At 41.5% G+C, this 27719-nt stretch overlaps 1 protein-coding gene across 1 annotated transcript; it reads left to right on the top strand.

Annotated features, from left to right (window-relative positions):
- The first annotated feature begins 1257 nt into the window (after positions 1–1257).
- Positions 1258–4211, top strand: LOC145946758 (uncharacterized). The gene is made up of 6 exons (XM_083056510.1): positions 1258–1282; positions 2207–2511; positions 2787–3002; positions 3353–3573; positions 3658–3834; positions 3941–4211. Exons 1-6 carry the CDS (start codon positions 1258–1260, stop codon positions 4209–4211), a joined length of 1215 nt encoding a protein of 404 aa, XP_082912636.1.
- Positions 4212–27719: the final 23508 nt, after the last annotated feature.

Below are 27719 nucleotides of genomic sequence, written 5' to 3'. Positions count from 1 at the left end.
ATTTCGTCTTTGTCCGTTGTGCTTCTAGTCCCTTTACTCATTCCTATTCCCAAAGATCGCACATTTCAATCCCGGACGAGCCCCCAATTAAACGTATGTTACGTCCTGGCCTGCACGAAGGAAAGGCCGCTCGAAGGTCGTAACAGCGTTTTCCCGAAATCGGAGTGATTTCGGGTCGAACGGACTGTCTGGCCCTTTTGCAGGTCAACGACTGGATAGTCGCTTTTACCTGGCTTATTTCAGGGGTCCGTTTGTCGGTCCTTTTCGGTAAGGGAATTAAATCCATTTTACGCGGGATAGGACCTTGTGCGATCTCGGGGGATATATGAAGGAACGCAGGGGTTTAAATAAGACTTTAAATTCGCGTAATGTAAATAATTATCATTTATTCAAAAAAAATAAAATCTTAATAATATTCGGAGAATTAGACATTTGAATTTGTGGACATGTATAAACAATTATATATGAGTGTGTGTGTAACGTTGATGTGCTATGAGGCGGTTGAGGATTCGCGTTGGCTTTTGATCGTCTCGTTTCAATCGGAGAGCGCGTTTCAATGCTCGACGAGGCAGCGATTTCCACTACTTATTAAGTTTAGTCGCGATTCCGGGGATTACTTCCGTGATCGTAGAAGAATGAAAGTACTCACTGTATATTATTTGGTGAGCGGGTTGGCAGCTATAGGTTGATCTTCAGGATCGATGGTTCCTTCGAGTGGTGTGGGCGAAGGTGTAGGTTGACTGGTAGCTGGTTGTTGAGCCCCGACGGTCACAAAATATATGTTTAATGCGAGGATCCAGAAGTGTGTAACTGCCACGACGTAGGCGGAATTAATAGAGAGCATTCTTGGAAGATTCGCTGCTTTTATACTATTCGTCTGCCCTTCCTATAGGGCAAAGGGCGTCTTCTTTTCTTATGACTCATAGTCATACGTTCGGTGTTTAATCCCCTTTGCGCAACGTATTGCTTCCTTGTATGAAGAGTTCTTTCCTAATTCCGATCTTTGGTCTACTGATAGCGTGTGTCGATCGTGATATTTCAACATTACCTATGACTTATTGATCAAAGTGTAGGTTTCGTAATCTCACCGATCGAGTTGTTTCACAATCACTGTCTTTCTCCGTTTAATTCTTATAACTAATTTCGGTCTTATAATTAATATGTTCGCGGAACGCGAATCTGCGTAAATCGGGGAGGAGAAAAGAATCGTGCAGTCCACAGGACGTAACACTGCAATAAAATAAAGACTACTATCAGATGATACTTTACATACCCAAGATTTGTATCGGTCGTCTGTAAGCCAAGCTTCGCTTACGAGCTTTTCGGGGCTTCGTTAATTCAACACATATTTTTCGTTACTTTATACTATTTGTTAAAGCGAAATATATATACTGATCAAGAGCTAATTGCTCGAAAACGAGAGATGTTTATAGTAAAACGGTCTACAGCTGACTCGACGAATTTCGAAGACATAAATGTCAAAAACCTGTCGCTAGATTTTATTGTGTCAAACAGCTGATTGGAGAGCTGCTTGACAAGACGAGACGCGCGGTAAAACGATCAACACGCGCAAAAAAGGTAAACACGGCTCGTCGGGAAGCCGAATATAATGATTGAAATACATTTCCCAATATACAATATTTTAAATTTTTTGACGGAAGAAACCACCACCTTCTCACAGTTTCCGTTGAGCAACAATATGTACGTCGTACATTAGTACAAAATAAATAGGGAATAAAAAGAATAAAATCTTAAACAATATTTATAAATTAAAATATTATTTTATTACAATTATTTCTTTAAAGATAAAAAATCTTTTTTAATAGAAAGGTGTATATATTGGCCAAGAGTGGATTTTTATATATAAAATATACTTATAATTATTATTAATTAATAATTATTTTTAATTAAAATTTTAAATATAAGTTTCTTAATTTATGTTTAAAATATATTAATTTTATTAATATTATTTTATAATATTAAATATATTTTTTATATTTTATATTTTCTTTTTGCATATTGGGTTGCATCGCCTACTCGCTATCGCCAGTATTCCGGATTCGCTCGAAATTCGTAGCTCTATTCTATCAAAAGAAAATAAAGGACAAAAGATATATACCTGTCCTCTTCTACAAATGTTCGAAGGACAAGGGTTCTCATCTTTTCGGTGCGCTCTGCGCTGCCGACCTACCCCCTCCACTGCAAGATGGCTGTCGCGAAGTGGCTGTCGCGCGTGAAATCTTGCATCACTGGTCCGTCGACGGTTTCGTGGCGTCTGTGAACGCGGCCCTGAGGAAAAACGAGGAGGCTCCTAAGCTGGACAGCGCAGCCTCCCGTCTAGAGAGTTACGACGTCGTGGAATCTAAAGGTCTCGATGAGGAGGTGGAGAAACTGATCAAACTGTACAGCAATCTCGACATTACCACGACGCCGATGCCCGGGTGTCCGAAGGGCAGCCTGAGAACCCTCCTTCGAGAGGGGGATTTGAAACTCAGAGACGCCACCAGCAAAGTATGCGACAATGTTATTTATTGTTAGTCAGATCAAAATTACTTTTATATGAATAAAATGAAACTATATTCAGAAATATAAGTATATGAGATTAAAAGAGAATATCCATGATTGTCAATAATAAGCGAAATAATTGAAAATAATTCTGTTGTAATTTGACTTATTTTATGAAGTAGTTTCTATAGCTAATTTTTTTCTATATCTTAAAGATAGCAATTATTTAATTCTCACTGTGTTGAAATAAGAAATTACGGTCTATTAATTATCCTTTACAGATGGAAGTGCACGTACTATTATTGACCGACATGCTATTGATTTGCAAATCTACAACGAAAAAAATGTTTAAGATCATTAGGCAACCGTATGTTGTCGACCGCATACGAATACACGAGGTCAAAGAACCGTCCAGTATAGGATTGGTTTATCTTAATGAGTACGGGACAGTTTCGGCCGCTTTAATCCTGAGCGCCGGTGACCCGAAACTAGCCAAGGTGACTCGACAAACATCACGAATTACGACAAAGTTCGCGGAATGTTGATTCACTGTTCCGTTCGATTTAGATTCGTTTGTAGTGTACCTTCATTAACCACGGTCTTCACTAATGTCGCTTAACTAGATATAATTATAGTTGAAATTAAATTTTTATCTTTCTTTGTAACTAACAACATGTATATACATAATGCAATTTTTTAATAATCTAGAGAAGATTGAATTAATTAAATTTAAAGTTAAAATTGGTCGATGTCGGTGAAACCGCAAACCTTCATGATTTTAGCTAATGCGGTTTCTAGTTTACGAGCGGAAGTTGTTTTAAACTAACAGTACCACATGCTTTTTCAGTCGTGGATGGAATCCTTGAGACACGCTCAGCAACAATTCATATTGATGAAAGCACCGTCGCTCGGTGCCGAGCCAGTAATGAATCTGGCACCAGTTAGCAGGCAACCGAGTACTTTGGGCGACGGCGATTTCGAAACGGAAGAGTGCGAGGGGACCTTTCCAAGAACTCCGCGTGGCAGTAGCAGAGCCTCACATGTTAGCAGTCTCACTCATAGTCATAGGTATGTTTCGAAAAGTAAAAAAAAAGAAATCTCGAAGTCTTGTTGTATTTAAAATGCCTATAAAATGCGTTCCATCATTTCTAGCGGTAGTATGGAGATGGAAGGCGCGTCTCAGGGAAGTAGCAGCTTTCTACCCAGTTATAATCCGAGCAGAAACGTCAGCGTGGAGACGAACGAACAACCGCGAGCGTCGAGTTCGTTGTCGTCGGAGGAAGGTGGCGAATCGAGTTCCGGGCATAATCACAGATCCATGCACATAAGGTGAGCGCGATGTTGAAACGTACAAACTTTCGCGATTTCACATTGATGAATCGCAAAGTAAATGGACTGTAATAACATCTCTATTAAAACTCATTGTCCGAATCAGGCGTTCGTTATTGAGTAAATCACCGACGCCGAACACGCTGAGTGTCCAAGTACCGTATTCGAGTCTGGGTCAATCGCTACCCAATCTAACACTGGCTACCTCACCGCAAACTTCTACCGTGTCGCCGACTCCACCGAACTCATTGCTCATCGTGCCGCAGATGACAAAGAGCAAAGACACCCTGCTCTCACCAGGACACCGAGGTAGCAATTACCGACGCGGATCTCTGTGCCTGCGTTTGTCACACTTTTCCGGGACCGAATTTCAATAAAAGACGCACTAACGTAGTCTTGCACACTCTCTAACTCTGCACGCTGATTAGATCATAGTAACATGTAAATTACTATATCACGAGTACTTCTTATTTAGAGCTTCTCTATTTCAAAACCACATGTCTTAATGCCATTTGCTTATTTGTATATTTGTGTTGTATCTTTTTTTACATTTATTTTACACAATTATTTTGCGATAATCAATTGCTTATGTTGTGTCTTGTAATATCCTTCATCTACAAATTCTATGTTAATCTCGGTATTAAGGTTTTTTTTTGCGCTGAAGATGGCCCTAAGAAGGATCCGAAACGTCCGCGAATATTTTATTAAGATAATTTGGATCTAAATAAACGATGTGCGTTTGAATGCTTATATAATACATTTAATTTTTTAAAAAATTGCGCCCTATTAACAGCGCCTAGGCTCATATTGCCATTTACTCAGTTTAATGTTTATTTTACAACTTTTGTCAAAAATATGATTTTTATCTTGTTTTTTTATTTTCGGGATTGAAAGATTAGAAAAGATTGGCTACTTTAATCAAAATTCTTCATTAATAATTAAGTGTATAAATTGATAAATAATAATATATAGACATTTTCATTCATCTGTTGCACATGTTTGTTTACATATTTATAAATTGTATTTTAAGAAAACATAATCATATAGGAATGTACATTTTCCAAGAAGTGAAGAAGATAATACGTTATCATGCGATTGTAGCATGTATCGTGAAATTATACGTTACGTGTTACATAATGATTTGTCATGCTGTGCATCAGATCTATAAAATTGAAAGATACGACAAAGTAATGTAGGATCGGAATTATTTTAAATTATAATATTGTATCGCGTGAATAATTTATCTTAGATATTGCGAATCGATAATAAAAGTATTTGTCTCGACCGTTATATTTACTCGAGACAAACTCGGCATTATAATATGGACGCAAACAAAAACAGTGTAAGTCGACTCGGATTGTTTCGTGAGACAGCCAAGTAAAAACAATATCTCCGATTACCTTGACGAGGTCGTAAGACAAAGCAATAACCGAAAAGTCAAGAATTATCTAGAAGTCTAAGCGAAAGAAATAAATACAGCCGATTAACTGTCGGAAGGAACAGTCCTCGCTCGAATTTAATACCGTTGACATTGCCAAATTATATTGTATCTTGAGCCAAATATATTCTATCTTATTTTTCACTGAGGGATTTAGAACAATTTCTTTACTGCCGTTCATCTGCGCTTACAATTTTGGGGGCTCAGCCGGGATCTGACATGAGTTGACGCTGCGAAATTGGAAAGGGAAATTGTTAGTGAGAAGATTAGAGGAGATAGGGTGGGCAATTGTGAATGGAGGGAGATGTAGCAGGAGATGAGGAGGGGAGCTGGACGTACATGGGGCCGAATGGGAGATCAGTCATTGATTATGTGATTGTGAAGGAGGAGGTGAGGGAGGAAATTATGAGGGTAGAGATAGGAGATAGGATTGACTCGGACCACATGCCGGTAGTGGTAAGGAAAGAGATGGAACTGGTCGGGAGAGGGGAAGAAGGAATTCAGGGAGAGGTTAGGAGTGATAGGGGAGAGGCAGGGAGATGAACAAGAAGAGAGAGGGGTAGAGGTGGAGTGGGGGAGGATGGAAAGAAAAATACAGGAAGTGCTAAGTAAGGGAAATGGGGGGGAAAGTAGGGAGGAGAGAAGAAAAAGGGGAGGGTGGTTTGATGAGGAGTGCAGAAAAGATAAGGGGGAGGTGGCAAAGGAGTTGAAAAGATGGAAGAGAAAAGGGGGGGAGGGAAAGGAATTAGAGAGGAAAAGAATAAGAGAAGAAAGAAGGAGTACAAGGGATTATGTAGGAAGAAGAAAGAGGAGGAGAATGAAGAGTGGACTAGGAGGGCAGTGGAAGCGAGGACGGAGGGGCAGGTATGGGAGGTAATTAGGAAAGAGAGGAGAAGGGGGAAAGGAGGGGGGGAGAAGGGATTGAGATGGAAGAATGGAACAGTTATTTTAGGGATTTATTAGGGGAGGTGGAGTCAAGAGTGGTGTTGGGAGGAAGCAGGAGGATAAGGGAGAAGGTGGAAGATCAGGAAGATCAGATAGAGAGGGGAGAAATTAGGAGGGCGATAGGAAGGATAAAAGATGGGAAGGTGGTGGGGGTGGATGGAATACCAGGAGAAGTGTGGAAATATGGCGGAGAGGGGCTAGAAGAGTGGGTGTGGGAATTATGTAATAGGATATGGAAGGGGGAAGGATGGATTAGAGAATGGTGTGAGGGATTGAATACTGGAAGAGAGGGGAGAAAAGTTCTGGACAGGGAGGGGAGTGAGGCAGGGGTGTCCTCTGAGTCCGCTGCTGTTTAATATGATGATGGCGGACTTGGAGGAGGAGATGAGGAAAGGAAGATGGGGAGGAGTGAGGTTAGGAGAGGATGGAAAGATTAGGTAGATATTTGGAGGGGAAGGGATTGAAGTTGAATGAGAGCAAGTCGAAGGTGATGAGGTGCAGGAAGGGGGGAGGGAGGCTGAAGAAAGCTAGTTGGTATTGGAAGAGAAAGAAGTTGGAGGAGATAAAGGAGTACAAGTATTTAGGCTATATGTAGTACAAAGGAATGGGGGGCAGGATGGACAGGTGCGGGAGAGGATGAGGAGGGGGGCAGCAGTATTGGGGCAAGTATGGGGGATAGGAAAGAGGAGATTTGGGGGTAATTGGGGGAGGAGAGTATGGCTTTTCGATGCGTTAGTGTGGACGGTTTTAGAATATGGGGTTGAGATATGGGGGTGAAAGGAGAGAGAGGGATTGGAAAGGGTGCAGGAAAGATATATGAGATGGTTGTTAGGAGCGGATTGGGGAACGCCGGGGTATATGATAAGGGAGGAGCTCCAAAGGAAAAAGTTAAGATCAAGGATGGGAAGAAGAGCGTGGGGATATGAGAAGAGGTTGGAGGAGGGTAAGGGAGGGGGGTTGGCGAGAGTATATTTAGAGGAAATTAAGGAGAGGGCTAAAAAGGGAGGGGAAATGTCAGAGTGGGAGAAAGAAAGAAAAGAGTTCTTTGAGGGTAAAGGGTTGAATTTAAGGGAGGTGGAGGAAAGAAGGGAAAGAGGGGAATTTAGGTGGGAGGAGGTTGAGGAATGGGAAAAGAAAGGACAGAGGGAGGAGAGAGGGGAAAAGATTGAGAATTCGGTATATAATAAATGGTACAAGCAGGTAAAGGGGAAGGGAGTACCGAAGTATCTGAGGAAAGGATGGACGGAAGGAAGGTGGCAGAAGATGGCGAAGTACAGATTGGGGAATGGGATGAGGGGACACAGATATTGGGAGAAGGAGGAGGAAAGGAGGTGTAGGATATGTGGGGGAGGGGTGGAGACATGGGAACATGTATGGGAGGAATGTATGGAATGGGGAAGGGGGGAAAGCTGGCAGGAAATGGTGAGGGAGGTACTGGGGGAGGAAGGGGAAGGGGAAGTGTGGATAAAACTGTTGGAGGAAGCGAGAGGGGGAAGGCGGTGAGGGGAGAGGGGGAGAGGGAGAGAGTGAGAGAGAGAAAGTGGAGGAGGGAAGGCGGAAGTAGCCGGAAGCGGAGGTCCAACATTAGAGTAAGCTAGTAATAAGATTGCGTAAGATAGGAGGGGGAGGGTGAGAGTGTGTGTGGAGGGGTAGTTAGAGCGTAAAGAGAGAGATGAAAGAGAGGTAAATGGTGCGAAGAGATAGGGCGAGAGTAAGGCAGAGTGGCGTGGCGTTTTGTTTTTTGTATATTGTATAGGCTAAGTCATAGGTTAAGGATAGATTATAAGTGGAAGTAAAGTTTGTGTAAAGGTTTGGGACCGTTCCTTAAGTGAAAAAGCGCCTTGTAATCCTCAAGTGGGGCAGCAATAAACGTTTCTAATCTAATCTAATCTATTAACACAATATTCGTGTCACCATTTAACATATCCGTATTATGTTAAATTAACACAAAAATTTCTGTGGACCGTTGATATTGGGACAGGTGATATTTGTTAAATTTAACACAAATTTTTCAACTGTGTACTTTTCATCTAGATTAATTTTATTTTGTATCAAAATTTTTTGAAATTAATTTATTTATACCTGTCGTCATTCATATATGTATATAAGTTGCATGAGATAAAAAATACTTTATTGCGATATACGCGGATTATTATTTAGAGTTAAATATTCATCAATCATGGAGAGAGTATAATCTCTCGAGAAAAATTAAAATCATTTCAAAAAACAATTGTCTTAATATACAATTCGAAACAGCGGCGATAAGTTTGAATCTCCAAATCCGCCTTTATATGTTCCGGAAGCTTGTCCCACACGCAGTGAACGTAATTGCCGCACATTCGCAATAAAACTGTTTTCGACACAAATTGTAGCTGTTCGGCGCTCAAATTACAAATATCGTAAGGACTTGATAGCAAGACAAACATTTTTTCGTTACTGAGCAATTCGCGGTTCCGCGCAGCTATAAATAGGCAGACGTTCGATCCAGTCAGGAGTGTGAACATGAATTTCGTGCGACAACCTTTCGCGATGTGCGTGACGAATTACGACGCCAGATTACGATCGATGGGGGACAACGCGGAGATGCGTAGACACGGTACGATACTGCCGACTACTATACGCGCGATCGTTTGCGGCCCCTCGAATTGCGGTAAAACTAACGTGTTGATTAGTTTGATAGAAAGCCCGCACGGCGTCCGCTTTGAAAACGTGTATGTGTACTCAAAATCGCTGCAACAGCTAAAATATCGGTATCTGGAGAATTTGTTGACGTCGATCGATGAAATCGGCTATTTTACATTCTCCAATAACAGTGACGTCATTCCACCGAGCGAAACATGTCCAAACTCGATTTTCGTTTTCGATGACGTGGCGTGTGACAAACAAAATACAATAAGAGAGTACTTTTCAATGGGACGCCACTCGAACGTCGACTTCTATCTCTGTCAGACGCAAGAATACCGAAACATCTTATACGCGACAACGCAAACCTGCTAATCTTGTTTAAACAGGACGGTACCAACTTGAAACATGTGTACAACGATCACGTGAATACCGACATGTCATATGAGGATTTCAGTGAATTATGTCGTACTTGTTGGCAGCAAAAGTATGGATTTCTAGTGATAGATAAGGATAGCTCGCTTACGAACGGCCGATACAGAAACGGATTTAACGTGTTCGCGATACCGCAAAACAATTAGTCGTTGCCGATGTTCTGTCGAGAGAGGTGAAACACGAGCGTTCGACACTCTACCGACATGGTTGAGAACGATAATATTCGCGAACGTGAAAAGATAGCGAAGGAGATTGCGAAAACGAGTGAAGCAATCCGCAAGAAACATCGCGCTTTGAAGACCGGTAAGATCGATGACGATATCGCGGTCAAGACCATTTTAGACCTATTATTGAGCCGCTACAAAAGATTGTCGACAACTCGATCGCGGTGAAAAACGGGCCGGAAATTACCGCAAAGATTAAAATCTTACCCATCAAGCGGTACAAGGAGGAGGAGGAGGAGGAGTTGGAAGAGGAGAAGGATGATGCGACACCGAAAAAGAGGAAACGGTCAAACCCGAATCGCTCATCGACACCGCGTACATCGAATGCTTTATTGGATGAACCGATGATAAGCTCTACACCGTTCGCGACAACGAGAATCGTACAACCTATGATACCCGAAACACTCGCAAACGAAAATGTTTTCGAAACCTCGGGCAGCACGCTCGAAACATCGTTTGTTCGAAACACATTACAAACGCTGGAAGGTCGAGAAATGTTGCGAAAGCACTTGGGACCACTGGGACAAGAGTACATGAGCACTCTCCTCGGTGGCGACAAAGAAAGGAAAATCGATCACGTGTACGGTGTCTATTTCGATAAGGATGAAATGCGTCTCGGTAACAAACGATTCGACATTGACAAATATGACTCTATAATTATAGACGAAGTGAAGTACATCGGTACACAGGATTATACGAATTGATCTTCAAGAGAATTCCCGATGATGACATTTACACGGAGGATGTATAAATACAAGAGCATATTATTGGCGACGAACGCGCATAAACGCAATTATGACACACAAGGCCAATTACGAAGCCACAGGGGATACAAGTACAAACATATAATCGCACCATTGATATCGATTGAAAAGAAAAAATCTGGAAAGAGAGTATTCATGCCTCACGCGATGGCACTAACCGACAATAAAATCGATTACATACACTGGGATGACCCCAACGAGCTAGTGGATCGGGTACGATTGCTGGACGCTTCGCGCCGAGCTGGCCACAACGCTCACGACAATGAGATCCTGTCGATCATCGAGGAATTTCGCGAAGCAGGCATTATTATAAATTGAATGGTGTCTCGACAAATCTAATCAGTCGATCAGCGTCACTCGTATCGGGGGAAAAAAATGCCTATCAACAAATTTGGATTATTCGAACCAAGAAATGATGCAACCGGCACAAGCGATCATTGGGATAGATTGGTGAAAAGTTACGTGCGCGGAAACGCTCTGTGTCGTGTCGCTACAGACTATGATGCAACCTGAAGCTGACACTGATGCCGTCAACAAACTGTATGTGGAATCCTGCGTTAAAAGATTGATGAATCAACAGAAAGAATCAGATGAGAAGCTGACTTCGTTCGAGAAGGATGTGCGGGCAATACAGATTGTGATAAACGAACCTCAATGCGCGGCTAACGCTAACTCAGAAACGGCTATCAACCTGAATGAGCAGCAGTGAACGGGTTAGGAGCGGCTATCGAACGGTTATCGAACGGCTACGAACAATTATCGAACGGCTACGAACAATTATCGAACGGCTACGAAGGATTATCGAACTGCTATCTAACTACAATGAGTGGTAGTGGTAGTAAACGGCCTAGCAACAGCTGCGAACGAGGGTACGAACAACTCAAGCAGGGTTGCGAACGAGGCTACGAACAAGTCATTAAAGACTACATACAAGGCTACAATCAACTCAAGCAGGGTTGCGAACGGGTCAGTAACGGCTGCGAACGGGTCAGGAGAGGCTACGAACGGGTTAGAAACGACTGTGAACAAGGCTGCGAACGAATCAAGAACGATTTTCGAATGGGTCAAGAACGGAAGTAAACAACGCAAGAACGGCTCAAGAACGGCTCAAGAACGGGTCAAGAACGGCTCAAGAACGGGTCAGAAACGGCTACGAACGGCTCAAGAACGGGTCAAGAACGGAAATGAGCGATAAAACAAGCAGCGACAAACGGCGATCGAGAAAAGCCGACGAAGCGATGAAACAACATAGTTTGGAGAGACGGCAGTTGGTAAACGAACTGCACGCGCCGGCGAAAAAACATTTTCCCCGAAGACACGTCATAGTGCGGGGATACGATGATTTGTGGCAAGCCGACATCGTCGAGATGCGTCCGTATTCTCGTTTCAACAAAGGTTATCACTACATACTCACCGTCATCGATGTGTTGAGCAAGTACATGTGGGCCATACCACTCAAGAGTAAAGGTGGAAGCGAGACGGCTGACGCTATCGCCGAGATAATTCGAGATAGCAAGAGATGCCAGAGAAACATGCAAACCGATATGGGGAAAGAATTTTATAACGCCGACGTGCAACGGCTTATACGGAAACATAATATCAATCACTATTCTACATATTCGGTATTGAAGGCATCGGTTGTGGAGCGATTCAATCGCACGCTGAAGAACGACATATGGAAGATGTTTACGCTGAACGGAACTTACAAGTGGATCGACGCGTTGGCGGAACTCGTATCGGATTACAACGCGCGCAAGCATCGAACGATCGGCATGCGACACGCCGACGTCACCCCCGCGATCGCTGATAAACTTTTAAAAACAGTATATAGTAACATAAAGATTGCCGCTCCGGCAAAGTTCAAAGTAGGTGACCCGGTACGCGTTAGCAAGTACAAGAAACTTTTTGAGAAGGGTTACACACCAAATTGGACAACCGAAGTATTTAAAATTGTTAAAGTGCAGCGTACTAATCCCGTAACCTATCTACTCGAGGACTATCGCAAAACATCTGTCGCTGGAGCGTTTTACGAGCACGAGTTGCATAGCGCGAATTATCCGGACGTATATCTCGTGGAGAAAGTACTGCGCAGGAGGGGTGACGAGGTTTACGTAAAATGGCTGGGATTTGACAATTCGCACAACTCTTGGATACATAAGGACAATGCAATTTAATTCATACAAATTGTATTTATTAATTACTCAAAAATTAAAAAATATATAATATGTACAACATATAAAAATATATAAGATCTTTATTAATACATCCTTTCCGTTACTATATGAAATACATATACATATGTTACATAACATTATATCACACATATATTATATTACATTTTATAAGGGTATCTGGTAATGTCCCCATGGTAATGTGTCGGTCGAATCAGGTATGATATACCGCTTATCGTCGTACGGACTTAGAGCAATTTTCGTCTCGCGAATGGTGTATACTTCATGCAATTTCGATCTAATACATGACTGACTACGTGTCATTTCAATCTCTTCATTCAGGCACCGCGTATAATCGTCGAATGTTATCGTTCTCGCGACAACGTTACTTTTGACACCTTTAACCTTTTTTGTATCTTTCTTACCATCTACTCGCAAAGCGTACATTTTTGCTCTAAGTCCTACAAATTCAGTCATTATCGTACCGTTATTTTTATCTTTCATTAGACCTGGCACCTTTTTATCACAAGCGGTATACCATACGCGTTGTCAATTGGATAATCGCTCGTATCGAATCTAGCGATATCGCGTTTCATATTTTCATACACGTCTTCGCATTTAATATGATATATTAAACTATCTGTATCGGTGTACATTACCCGACATCTGTCACGATAGAGCGGTGACATGTACTCGTGATGAAATTCGTACAGACACACTTTCGATATGTCGAGTATACACATATCAACATAGATTGGTTTGTTAAATTTTACTTCTAGTTTACGTAATTCTACGGCAATTAAATTTTCTGAAAAGACGCTCCTGCTATGGAAATTTGGTTTCGCTATCATCGCCTCTGCACCGTATCGTCCGTCCCACTTTGTCAATAATTTTACATCTACATGATTACGCACATTTTCCATCGTGTTGCCAAATACCGCGTTGTTCATCAATTTGTACAAATTTTTCTCAAAATCATTTTTCGCTTGTGTTCTAAATTTTGTATTTAGTTCAATGTAATCGCGGAGCCATGCGGATTGAGTGAATTGTAATACGCGATGTATTTTTGTAACGCGAAGGCCGTGACGCGTGCACTGCTGCAGGTTGCGGTAGTGTATGACGTAACGCTTCTTATCATATAGCGTTGCGAGAAGCTTATCTTCCCGCTTGCCGGGCGGTTTGTCACGTGTCGGGCAAAACGGTAGGTCAGTGTGCATGTCGTGAAGATGTTGCGGATATTCTAAATCTACTTCGAGGATATAGCCTGTAGGAATCGAGCGCTATTGACGAGATGTCAAAATTAGATACATCGTCGAAGCAATTCGAATGTTATATTTGTATGTTTTAACATGGCATCCCATGTATACCAGGGAAGAGTATAATAATACGTAGGGTCGAGTCCGTAACTCGCGATGCAAATGTCGCGAAAGTTTTCAAATATATCTGCCAACCACAAGACGTCAGTTTTTAAGTACAGATCGCTGTATTCACCCAAGGTTTGAATGGAGAACTGCTGCTACACGTTGACGGCGTGTGCGTAGTCGCTCTCGGATACAGTGTCACTGGTTAAAGAATTGTAAAACGATTCGCGTGGTGGTAAACGCGTGTCCTGCAGCCTGTCCACGCAGTCAATGTACTCGTACGGAAAGACACCTTTTCGCGTTAATAATTCAAAATTGTTAGCGAATAATGCGGAAAAATTGGAACGCAAAATTTTTAACTTATCCTTATTCAAAAAAGATGCCAATTTGTCAAGACTAGCATTGAGAAATTTGTATGAATCGATGAATCGTAATTTCATGCAAGCTTTCCGATCTTTATCGTCGTCGGTACTATTGACGGTCTTCGTAAATGAAATGTATTTTTCTTTTGTTATTGGAAGCACATCTACGCGTCCTTCATACGCGGTAGCTATTTCTTTTATGATAAAATGTGCGTCATAGCCGGATAGATTATGGAAAACTACAGGAATGACATAAGAGTCTTTGTAGTTTAGATTACAGTTTGAGTGCGCGGGACCCCTGTATCGCCCGGTCAGATGACAATGATCGCGTACGCGTGTATCATCCGGCGCAAACGGTTTCTCGCATATATGACAATGCGTGGCGCTATGAAAATTTTCCCATTCATCTTGCGTTAATTTTGTCATGTGGACATTATCAGACAAAATACCCTTTACGCGATGCGCTAAATTTTTAAGTTCTTCGGCGAACCATGAAATCGATACTACGGCGAGAATTATACGCGGATAACGTTGTCGTACGAACATTGCACGTAATACCCAACGCTAAATACCTCGTGATGTTGGGAGTATGACGCATGTTCCGGCGTCTTCTTCAGCACACACTCCAAGTCGGCGTACACTACGAAGGGAAGTCGCTCCTTTCTGTTGTAGTTGTTGAAGTCGAGCCACTTGTCTTTATCGCTTGGTAATCGGATAGCGCAGTCGTTCATTTCTCGACAGTCCGCAATGTGAGCCTCCAATTTTTCGCTCAAATTAAAGAAGTGCAAGCATCTGTGAAAGAAAAAAAATTACAATTTTATTTACAATTATTATATAGTTTGCAATAAATATACATACCGATCGCAGATATATTTTTGACCATTGTGTTTGCTCAGTTGCGTGCTGACAAGCCGGGATAGATTTTTTATATACGCGAAATGTCCAACGCTGTCGTCCTCCTCCACATACAGCATATTTACATGTTTTTCTCTCTTCCGATGGGTGAGCTGTATCGGAAGAATAGATAATTCCTTCTTCCTCTCAATGCCATAGACGTTGATTGAGATGTTATTTGCCAGTTCAAACTTTTTAATTTGATTTAACGTCATCGGAAACTCAATGTCCTGAAGATTTAACACTGTCGTGTAATAGGGATATGAAAATTCTCGTTCCACATGTCTTTCTGCGGGGTACAGAGCGGCCACCACTGACCACGCGAAACATGCATTTTCCGTTGATCGCACGTTCACCACTGCTCTCTTCGTCATAATTTCTCGCGGTAAGTTTAGATAACACCCCGCGCGCATAGGATTGCACTTGTTGACGTTGACCGTAAGATCAAGGATTCGTGACAATGCCCATCCGCTATCACGTTCCTGAAACTCTTCGAGAGACGCCAATGTGGATTCGATGACATGCCGCTCATACCACTCGTGTAAATCGGACGTGCGAAAGAGTTCATAATTTCGCGTGTTAATGCTTTTGTTGGAGCGCTTATCACCTGTCACAAACTCACCGTTGAACACGGTATTTACTTTTGCACAGTTGTGTATTTTTATAACATCTTGCACTTGCTCGAGTACTACACTACTAGCGTCTTCCAAAAATTGTCGCGGTTCGATATAGTCTGCGTTAATCACCGCACCTGTCAGTATCCGATTTTCGAACGCGGTATCGATCTCTCGCCAAACGAGTCTTCCCGTGTTATTATCGCCACTGTAATTACCGCCACTGTAATTACCACCACTGGGTATAAACTGTCTCTGCAATCGAGTCTTTGCACCCTCGAGTCGCGCGATTCTAGCAACCAAAGATTGTCTATATCCAATGGAGAGTCGCGGACGCTTGACACGACTGCGTTCTTCGAGCAGTTTGATAAAGTCCTCGCAGCGCAGCGCCCATTCAAAATATTCGCCCAAGGTGGTGATTTGATGGGACCGCTCCAACAGGTCGCGTTCGTTCTGCTCGATGTTTTCCATTATTTCTTTTATTCACTATTATACCACTAACACTTCTAATACAAGAAAGTAACCACTAAACTTTTTTCACCGCTGCATCTATGCGCTTTCAAATCGTACTATGATTTGACGCGCTCTCATCCTCCTTATATATATTTCACCTAATTCTATCTCCTTTTCTAACATTTGGCGTATCTCAAAAGATAGTTTCCCGAGATATCGGTTTTATGGATAGAGGAGTAAGGACACAAGCTGCCGAACGTTGGCGCCGATACGTTGCATTCTTCCTTAAAAAATATTAAGAAAAATGTTTCGCTCTCGTTTTTATAGGAGATTTTCCGCGAGGGTACAAAGCTGCCGAACGTCAACGCTTTTGCACCTAACGTTTAGACATGTTCGTCGCAGCGTCGGCCCTAAAATCTTCATTCCTTTCCTAATGATAAAATGTCCATAAAATGAAAAACATAGTTTTAATGAACTCTAGAACGCTCCGTTGACGAGCAGCCGGACATCGGCGCTTCCGTAATAAAATTATATTAACGAGGGTACAAAATTGTCAATCATTGGCGCTTGTTCTATACCTTTTTGGGGAAAATGTCTAAGACCCCTCATAAAAAAGTCGTAAAGATACCATCTACAAATATTGCACTCAGAAAACTCCCCCTCCTTTGTCGAAACATCCCCCTCCACCCGCGTGACGTCAACCCCCGCGCCTACGAGATACCCCCACCCCGCGTGACGTCATACCCCTCGTCTCGGAGAACGCCCCGCACCCCCCTCAGAGGACCTGGGTTAGAAACTCTCATAGTATTACTACTATAGACGCCTCTACTCCGTCCCATCCGAGGCATTTGCTAAGGCAAAAGAGCTCGCAAAAAGAGAAGAGCTGGATCGAGACCGATATAAGACGCGTGATCGCCGCGAACCAGAACCGCCGCGTAACGAACACACTCGTCGAATATATCCCCAGACAGCACCCCGCAACGAAACTTATTTTCGCGATCGCTACCCGAATAATACGCTACGTAGCAATCCAGTCAGACCCCCCGTAACGCGAGAGAGAGAGAGGAGCGCCCAACATACAACGATAGACGACAAACGTATAATAACACGAATGTTAATACGAACGCTCCTATTCGCCATAACGACCGTCCCAACAAATGGTGCCGTTACTGCAAGAACAGCGGCTACGAAATCGAAGAATGCCGGAAACGCGAGTATAATAACAACTTACAAAGGAACGAGTCGGTTAACGCGCTGAGCCCCGCGGGAAGGTCGGGTACACCTCACCAAGGGGCTCCCCCTCAAACGACCCGCCCGGTAAATTTAGTCGAAGGGACGAATACCGAGAAGCCAGAATCGCAACTCTAAATCTGCAAGGGCATTCGCACGCGCCCACCGTCGCGTTAGTCGCTGACGGGCTTTTACACGAAACAACATTCATGATAGATACAGGGGCCGCCCCTAATCTAATTAAAATCCGAAACTTACATCCCGAGACGAAAATTCAACAACACGACACGTTGTACCTTAGCGGTATAACAGACGGAAAAATAAAAACCCTCGGGTCCGCCGAAGTTCTTTACATGGGACATCCCCTCTACGTCCACACGGTGTCAAACAATTTTCCAATTTCTCAAGAAGGAATCCTAGGATCCGATTTTCTTCGAGATGCTAGTAGTATCGATTTTAGAGATCGGTCAGTACACTGGCAAAATATTCGAATTCCTTTTTCCAACGCGAAACCGTGGTAGTGCCTGCCAGATCGCGCTCGACATTCTATGTCAATATAAAAAATCTCGACATCGCAGTAGGGTACATTCCGCGTCTCAGCGTCTGCGAGAACGTATTCCTCGGGGAAGCGATAGTCACTAATCGAAATGGGAAAGCATACTTTCACATTATTAACGCTAGCGACACTGACCGCGAATTAGTAGTCCCGACGATAGATCTACAAGAGATCGACCAAATTTCCGCCGAACGCGAAAACGATATTCCAACCGGAAAGAGCAAGGTGTTTACTATATCCCCTCTCGCAACAGACGAACATACTCAAGATCGAGCCACTGCCGTCCGAGAGCTTCTCCGATTAGAACACCTAAATGAAGAAGAGTTAACACACGTTACCGACTTGATACGAACACATAACGATCTATTCCGTCTATCGAACGAGATGTTAGGTTACACAGACAAAATGTCTCACAAAATCCCAACAACCGACGACCAACCAATCCACACTAAACAGTACCGATTCCCGCCTATCCACAAGGACGAGATAAACAAACAGGTTAGAGAATTATTAGACAATATAATAATAAAACCCCTGAGTCTCCCTACAATTCGCCCCTGTGGATCGTCCCTAAAAAGCCCGATTCAAAGGGAAACAAGCGTTGGAGAATGGTCGTCGACTATCGAGCGTTAAACGAAAAAACAATAGGCGACGCGTACCCGCTACCAAATATAACAGAAATCCTCGACCAGTTAGGGAGCGCAAAATACTTCAGCGTTTGACCTCGCATCCAGTTCCACCAAATCCCGATGCATGAGTCGCACGCGCAAAAGACGGCTTTTTCAACACCTCATGGGCATTACGAATTTAAACGAATGCCATTCGGTTTAAAGAATGCCCCAACGACGTTTCAGCGACTCATGGACCAGGTTCTATGCGGACTACAGGGAACTGAACTTTTTGTATATCTCGATGACATAGTATTGTACGCGAGCTCATTACGCGAACACGAAATCAAATTCAACAAACTGGCCGAAAGATTGCGTAGGGCTAACCTAAATCTCCAACCAGATAAATGCGAGTTCCTACGTAAAGAGGTCGGATACCTAGGTCACATAATCAGTGACGAGGGAGTAAAACCAGATCCGTCTAAATCGCTCGCGGTTAAAGAATTCCCCAGACCCCGACATGCTGTTGTGCCTCTCAGGGTACAACGGGATTTGTAGGATACTTTGAGGGGTCCGTTAGTCTTAGGAGTTAGGACTCCGAGTATCGAGGGTGGTGAAAAGAACACTTTGGTCACAAGAGAAGAGTTTATTCCAACTCATGTGTACAATTCTTTGGTATGTCGAATCGCAGCGCGTCCTCACAATAGATTAGCTGTAATTACTTGTCGCCCTCGGTTCGGAATACGGCCCCGAGGAGTTAATCAGGCGCGCTTATATTATCCGAAAGTAGGTTTTGTTTTTCGGTTAATGTGTCGCCTGTATGCAATCGGTTTTGCATCGTCTGCGTTTTACGATCTGGAATGTGTCGCGATGTCTTAACGCGTGTATGCAATCGGTTGCGTTTTTGATTTCGAGGCGCGCGCTATATCTTTTGAAATGCTGATTCTGCGTTCTCTTATTTGGGTTTTTAGGTCGTGGTTGGGTCATAGTGTTTACGGTTACAACACCCTTCCCCCGCGGAAAAAAGAAAACGGATCGAGTTTTCCTTTTCCCTATTCTTCACGTGATGGTTTTGTCTTCTATTTCTTCGGTACAATATTATGGCTATTGTACTTATAATAAGAATGGCTGTATCACCTGATATTGGATATATAACTTGTTTTTTTAAAAACGGATTGACGCTGACGTTGTCTAGATCTTCTGTTAGATCTTGTAGTCTCGAGCTTAAATCCTTTAGTTCGGTAGGGTTCTGAATTATTTTCTTTAACTGTATTGTATTCAGGTTCGCTGGTATTTCGATTTTTAACTTTGAGATATTATATTCTGGTAAGTACGCTTGGAGATATGTGCCGTCTATGGTTCCCGAAGTTTTTACAATCATGTCGGCTGTTACTAATTTACAAGTGTTGCCTAGTGTGATCCTGTCCCCGCGATGGTTGTCCTATATTCTTCATGGTGTAGGCAGTTTATGGTTATCGGCTGCTCGATAAGTGTGGAGTACAACCATGAGTGCTGGTTAGTCAGCTCAATCCATATGGTATGATTGGAATGTATATATCGTATGTCGCATAACTTTTGCCCTGGGGGGGGGTGTGTGTGTATGCTTGAATTTCGCAGATCACATTGTCGTTTATGTGATAGATGGGCCTATTTTGTTCGCATATATAGTGATTGTCTACATTAACACATTTTTCTAAATTACTTTGCGTTATTGTTAGATAGGTTTGATTTTCGTTATCAATAGCTACTATCGGTTGGTTTATTTCTGCGAAGGTAAATAAATTCCCGTGGCTATAACTCGGTAGGGGGATAGCCTTCACTATGTTATATCTAGGATGCGAAATTAGTGGGAAGCGCAAAATAGTGTGTACGTAAGGGTTATTAAAATATGCGCTAACGGTTACGAATTTTTCAATCATGAGCCAATTGTCTTCGGAGATTCCGAAGGGGAAGAATAGTCCTTGGGGCACTTGTGACGTGGCTTCCTTGAGACTTTCTATGATTTGATCTAACGGAATTAACCTCGGATGTATCCTTCCTGTTTTTACTGCCATTAAGTGTTCGATGACGCGTTCTCATCAAATCCGTTATTATGGCATTAACTATGGAGAAGTATTCGTGTATTTCTTCTCGTTGTACTTGATTTGCCATCTGTTTTTGGATTTTGGTGGTGAAATTGAGTAGTAGTTGTTCGTTGTATTGTGTTGTTTTTTCCAGATTATCGATGTGGGCAATTGTTGTGTTTAAAATTTTTACTTGAGTTTTCATCGTGTGATGCAGTGTTTGCTCTTGATTTTGTAAGAGGAGTAGTTGTTCCTTGATGACCTTGTCGTCATTGGCATCCATGGTTCCGAAGAGTGTTTTTGCTAGTGACCCGATCCCGTCGAGTAGTCATCTTCGTTTGTTTGTCGGTGTCCTGTATATGGTGTTTACTCGTTTTAAGAGGTGTGTTAATTTATCATTCTCCGTTTCGATAATCGTTTTTTGGATTTGACAGCTTTTTTTATTTTGTATCTTGTGTAGGAGGTGTCCGTGATCAATATAATTTTGTAAATCGTGGAATCTTTTATTTAAGGTTCCTAGGTCTATATTAATTATTAACTTCCAGGTGGATTCTACTTGATGTAGATAACCGATTTTTTCGAAGTATATCCCTGGCTCTCGATTAAATTGTTCTACCTCGTATTCCTCTTCTAGGTCCTTTCTTGCGGTAGTAGGCTGCATCTTCCATGTCATTAGCGCTCTGGAATGGAAATAGATGTGCCGAAATTTTTCTTTCTTAATGTTCTATGAACGCTTTTAAACGGGCATGTGTATTTATTATCTTTCGTCCTACTTTAATATTATAATTGACATCGGAGATTTTGTCAATGATTGTGTACGATCCGGTCCATAATGCATCGAGTTTTTTGGATCGACCTCTGCGGACGGTTTCGTTGTGTAATAGTACTTTTTCTCTTACCTTGAACGTGGTATTCTTCGATTTTTTGTCGTAGTTATCCTTTGCTTTCACCTTTTCGTTTTTTAAGTGTTCCTTTGCGATTTGCTGGGCGGCGCGTAATTTTTCTTTCAATTCTTGCGCGTAGTCATCGTATGTATATGTCGGCTTCGGGGGTTGCGATAATGCCGTAGGTAGGGTTGCTTGATGCCCGTAAAGTAGTTCGAACGGCGTGAACCCCGTGGCTGTATGCGGTGTGGTGTTATATGCAAACATTGCGTATGATGTCCATTCATCCCAGTCTGTTTGTTCAGCATTAATGTAGTGGCGAAGGTATTCTGCTAAGGTACGGGTGAGGTATTCTGCTAAGGTACGGTGTGATCGTTCCAAGGCTCCGTTGCTTTCTGGATGGTATGCAGTTGTCTGAATTTTCTCAATTTTTCTTAAGTTAGTAATTTACAGACGTCCTTGAACATTTCGCTAAGGAAGTTTGTACCCTGGTCGGTTAAGACCTTTTCTTGGATACCATCGAGTTCGAAGATAATTTTTGTTACGAATTCCCTTGCAATTGTTGCGGCTTCTTGATTAGTTATCGGAATCGCTTTACTAAATTTAGTTAGATTATCTTGGAAGGTAAGTACATATTTATTCCCATTACCAGAGATCGTTAGGGGTCCTACGATGTCTAAAGCGCATTTTTCGAATGGTTTGCTTGCGGTATCTGTTATTACCAGCGGTGCTTTGTTTTTTCGCGAAAGTTTATTTTTTTGGCAGAGTTTACATTTTGCTACATAGTTTTCTACGTCCTTAGTCAGTCCTTTCCAGTTGTGTAGTAACCGGATTCTGTTAATGGTGCGTTCGGTCCCTTGATGTCCTCCTAGGGGTGCGTCGTGATACTCATATAGTATGCGGCGTTTCTCCTCTTCCGTGTATTTCCGCTCTGTTTTTGTGTCATTAATTTCTTCTTTATCGATTTTATTAATTTCTTCTTCATCGATTTTATTAATTTCACCTACGTGTCGGCTGAGTGCGTCGGCGTTTTTATTAGCTTTGCCTGCCTTGTGTACAATCTCGTAATCGTATTCTTCAAGTTTTAATCGCCAACGCATCAATCGCGATCCAGGTTCCGTTACATTAAATAACCATACTAATGGTTTGTGATCGGTGATAATTTTGAATTTCGTACCATACAGATAAGGCCTGAAATGTTTTACTGTCCATACTATGGCTAGTAGTTCCTTTTCAGTAGTATTATAGTTATGTTCCGCCCGCGACAAAATTCTGCTTGCGTAAGCAATCGGGCGGTCTTGTCCTACCGGGCCTTGCGACAGTATGGCTCCGATGGCGTAATCTGAGGCATCCGTTGTTACGAGGAATTCCTGATCGAATTCCGGATATTTTAGTATGGGTGCGGTAGTTAATTTATTTTTTAACGTGTCAAATGCGTTTTGCTGTTCGCTGTTCCACTCAAATTTTTCTTCCTTTTTTGTTAATTTTGTCAAGGGTTTAGCAATTTTTGAGAAATTTTCTATAAATTTTCTATAGTAACCTGCTAAACCTATGAACGCTTGTATTTCCTTAGCTTTGGTGGGAGTGGGGAATTTTTTTACGGCGTTTATTTTGGAAGGATCAGGCATGATCCCCTTTTCTGTAACGATGTGCCCTAAATATATTACTTCCTTTCTAAGGAACTCGCATTTGTCTGGTTGGAGTTTTAAGTTGTGTTTATGTAATCTGTAGAGAACCTCGGCGAGTCGCATGTGGTGGTCCTCTAGGCTGTTACCGTATATTACTATATCGTCCAAGTATACGAGACATTTGATCCCTTGTAGTCCCGTCAGCACGGAGTTCATTAACCGTTGGAATGTAGCTGGCGCGTTCGTTAACCCGAATGGCATTCGATTGAACTCGTAATGTCCATACGGTGTGGAAAATGCAGTCTTGCATTTATCGGGCTCGGCCATGGGTATCTGATGGTAGCCCGACGCTAGATCCAAGGTGGTGAAGTACTTTGCATTTCCCAGTTGGTCTAGTATATCCGTTATGTTCGGTATTGGAAAAGAATCGCCTATGGTTAAATTATTAAGTTTCCGGAAATCTACAACTATGCGTAATTTTCGGTTTCCTTCCGCATCCGCTTTTTTGAGGACCACAAGTAAAGGCGCATTCCATTGGCTGTTACTAGGTCGGATTAGCTTGTCCTTCAACATGCCCTCTATTTGTTTATTTATTTCTTTTTTGTGTTTCTCCGGCAATCGGTATGGGCGTACATTTACAGGTGCACTGTCAGCTCGGAGCGCGATTTCGTGTGACGTAGTGCAAGTCAGCGCGTCTCCTTTAAGGTAAAACACGTCACCGAATTCCTCACAGATTTGAAGCAATGTTTTTTCTTCTTCTTGATTGAGATGTTGTAGTCGGAGTAAATTTTTTATTTGCTCTCTGCGGGAGAGTGTAGGCGCTTCCTGGAGAGGCGGGACATTCTCTCTTCGAGCCACCGTGTTCGTAATTTCCTCGACGTTTACCCATGGAGTTGACATTTTAATGTATTTTTCGGTTGTATTTATAACGCTAATCGGGCATGAAAATTCTTCTGATTCTACGAGACAGTGTACGATAAATACTCCGGGCAGCATTTCTTCGGCGCGTACCACGCCTACCTTATTCGAGTCGGTGGTGGCTCGGATGATTGTTCCGCTTCGCGGCTTCAGCATTAGCGCGCGGTATGGGCGTAATTTTAATATTGTCTCTGCTAGTTGTAGCTGTTTTTTGGGTGCGTCTTAATAAGTCATTCTCTCGCCGCATTAACTGCAGCTCGCGCTCCATCAATTGCTTATCTCTCCGACACAACTCCATTTCTCGTCGCAGATATTCGACCTCAGTGTCGATCACGCTCGGTTCGTCTACTTCCTCGTTACTCTCCTCCTCACTCGGCACCCGCGACATCCATCCTCCCGCTGGATCTCTCTCAAAAAGTCTGGCTATTAATTCATTTTTCGCGCCAATAGTCGCCAGGCCCTTCTCTCGCAGTATCGCTTTAAGTTCGTTGACGGTGAAATTGTTTGCGTCTTTCTCAGTGCTTGCCATTCTCTCTCGTCAACCAATTTTCATAACAATCGCGAAAAATCAATACTTGTGGAACAATTATCAATTATCGATTTCGCGTCGCAGCCGTTCACTGCCCTTCGCAGCGTCAACTCACGTCAGATCCCGGCTGAGCCCCCAAAATTGTAAGCGCAGATGAACGGCAGTAAAGAAATTGTTCTAAATCCCTCAGTGAAAAATAAGATAGAATATATTTGGCTCAAGATACAATATAATTTGGCAATGTCAACGGTATTAAATTCGAGCGAGGACTGTTCCTTCCGACAGTTAATCGGCTGTATTTATTTCTTTCGCTTAGACTTCTAGATAATTCTTGACTTTTCGGTTATTGCTTTGTCTTACGACCTCGTCAAGGTAATCGGAGATATTGTTTTTACTTGGCTGTCTCACGAAACAATCCGAGTCGACTTACACTGTTTTTGTTTGCGTCCATATTATAATGCCGAGTTTGTCTCGAGTAAATATAACGGTCGAGACAAATACTTTTATTATCGATTCGCAATATCTAAGATAAATTATTCACGCGATACAATATTATAATTTAAAATAATTCCGATCCTACATTACTTTGTCGTATCTTTCAATTTTATAGATCTGATGCACAGCATGACAAATCATTATGTAACACGTAACGTATAATTTCACGATACATGCTACAATCGCATGATAACGTATTATCTTCTTCACTTCTTGGAAAATGTACATTCCTATATGATTATGTTTTCTTAAAATACAATTTATAAATATGTAAACAAACATGTGCAACAGATGAATGAAAATGTCTATATATTATTATTTATCAATTTATACACTTAATTATTAATGAAGAATTTTGATTAAAGTAGCCAATCTTTTCTAATCTTTCAATCCCGAAAATAAAAAAACAAGATAAAAATCATATTTTTGACAAAAGTTGTAAAATAAACATTAAACTGAGTAAATGGCAATATGAGCCTAGGCGCTGTTAATAGGGCGCAATTTTTTAAAAAATTAAATGTATTATATAAGCATTCAAACGCACATCGTTTATTTAGATCCAAATTATCTTAATAAAATATTCGCGGACGTTTCGGATCCTTCTTAGGGCCATCTTCAGCGCAAAAAAAAACCTTAATACCGAGATTAACATAGAATTTGTAGGTGAAGGATATTACAAGACACAACATAAGCAATTGATTATCGCAAAATAATTGTGTAAAATAAATGTAAAAAATATACAACACAAATATACAAATAAGCAAATGGCATTAAGACATGTGGTTTTGAAATAGAGAAGCTCTAAATAAGAACGTGTAATGACGTTTGTACCGCTTTCCATTTTGTTCGTATCTATACAGGTGTAATTATACAGAATTTTTAAAATTGATGTTACAGCTAATAATGTCATTTTATGAGAAATTTTATTTCTGTAAACCGGTGATGTTTTGTAGACGTTTGTACCGCTTTCCGTTTCGTTTGTACCCCTACAGGTGTAAATATATCGAATGTTCAAAATTGATATTAGAGCTATTAATGTCATTTTTGGGATATTTCAATTTTGTATACGGATGCTGTTTTGTAATTGCCTGCAGACGTTTGTACCGCTATCCGTTTTGTTTGTACCCCTATAGGTGTAAATACACCGAGTTTTAAATACTGATGTTACAGCTAATAGTGTCATTTTTTAAGATATTTTAATTCTGTAAACGAATATTGTTTTGTAATTGTCTGCAGACGTTTGTACCACTATCGGTTTTGTTTGTACCCTTACAGGTGTAAATATACCGAATGTTCAAAATTGATATTAGAGCTAATAAGAACGTCATTTTTGGGATATTTCAATTTTGTATACGGGTGCTGTTTTGTAATTGCCTGCAGACGTTTGTACCGCTTTCCGTTTCGTTTGTACCCCTACAGGTGTAAGTATACCGAATGTTCAAATTTGATGTTACAGCTAATAGTGTCATTTTTTAAGATATTTTAATTCTGTAAACGAATGTTGTTTTGTAATTGTCTGCAGACGTTTGTACCGCTTTCCGTTTTGTTTGTACCCTTACAGGTGTAAATATACCGAATGTTCAAAATTGATATTAGAGCTAATAATGTCATTTTTGGGATATTTCAATTCTGTAAACAGGTGCTGTTTTGTTACCATCTGCAGATGTTTGTGTTGCTTTCCATTTTGTTTGTTATATTTCAATTTTGTATACGGGTGCTGTTTTGTAATTGCTTGCAGACGTTTGTACCGCTTTCCATTTTGGCATTCACTTCCCCAAACAAATTTAACTTGACTTTCTGTCAGCGCGTAAAGGGGCTTTGCCAAAGAAGAAAATCTTTCACAAATTTCCTATAATACGAACAAAACCCTAAGAAACTGTTTCTTTGTATGGGGGATCGGCCAATCTTTTACGGCAACAATCTTTTCCGGATCCGTAGTCACGCCCTCTTCGGAAATTATATGTCCCAAATATTTTACATTTTTTTGGAAGAGAATACATTTTTTTGGATTAATTTTTAAATTAGCTTCTTTTAATCGCGAAAATACCAAATTTAAATTTTCGAGCATTTCTTCAAAACTTTTTCCAAAAATTATTACGTCATCCAAATATACCAAACATATTTTTGATAATAAACCGTGTAAAACTTTCTCCATAAGTCGTTCAAATGTCGCGGGGGCGTTACATAAACCGAACGGCATTACTGTAAATTGCCAAAGACCTCTGCCGATCGAGAAGGCCGTCTTTTCTTTGTCCTCCGATCGGACTTTTAGTTGCCAATAACCACTTTTCAAATCTAATGTGGAAAACCAACAATTACCTGTAAGTTGATCTAAAATGTCGTCGATTCTGGGAAGGGGGTATGAATCCTTTACCGTGATATTATTCAATTTCCGGTAATCGACGCAAATCTTAAACTGCCATCCTTTTTCCTCACCATGACAGCCGGAGAAATCCAGGGACTTTGTGATTCCTCAATAACTCCTTGTTCTCTCATATCCTCAATTATTTTATCTACTTCCTTCCTTAAATGAATTGGAATTCGACGAGGTACCTGCTTTATGAGGAGAGAGTCTTTCACATTGATAACATGTTCAACAACATTGCAATTGCCAGCCACAATAATTTCAGAGAATACATCACAATAATTATTTAAAAAGTTAGCAAAAATTTCTTTTTCTGTATTTTTTAA

Source organism: Prenolepis imparis, unplaced genomic scaffold (assembly GCF_030444845.1).
Source record: "Prenolepis imparis isolate NDT839.2.m4 unplaced genomic scaffold, iyPreImpa1.0 SCAF_20, whole genome shotgun sequence".
NCBI lineage: Eukaryota > Metazoa > Arthropoda > Insecta > Hymenoptera > Formicidae > Prenolepis > Prenolepis imparis.
The sequence above is the reverse complement of the archived record's forward strand: the minus strand, read 5'-3'. Positions and strand labels throughout refer to the sequence as shown.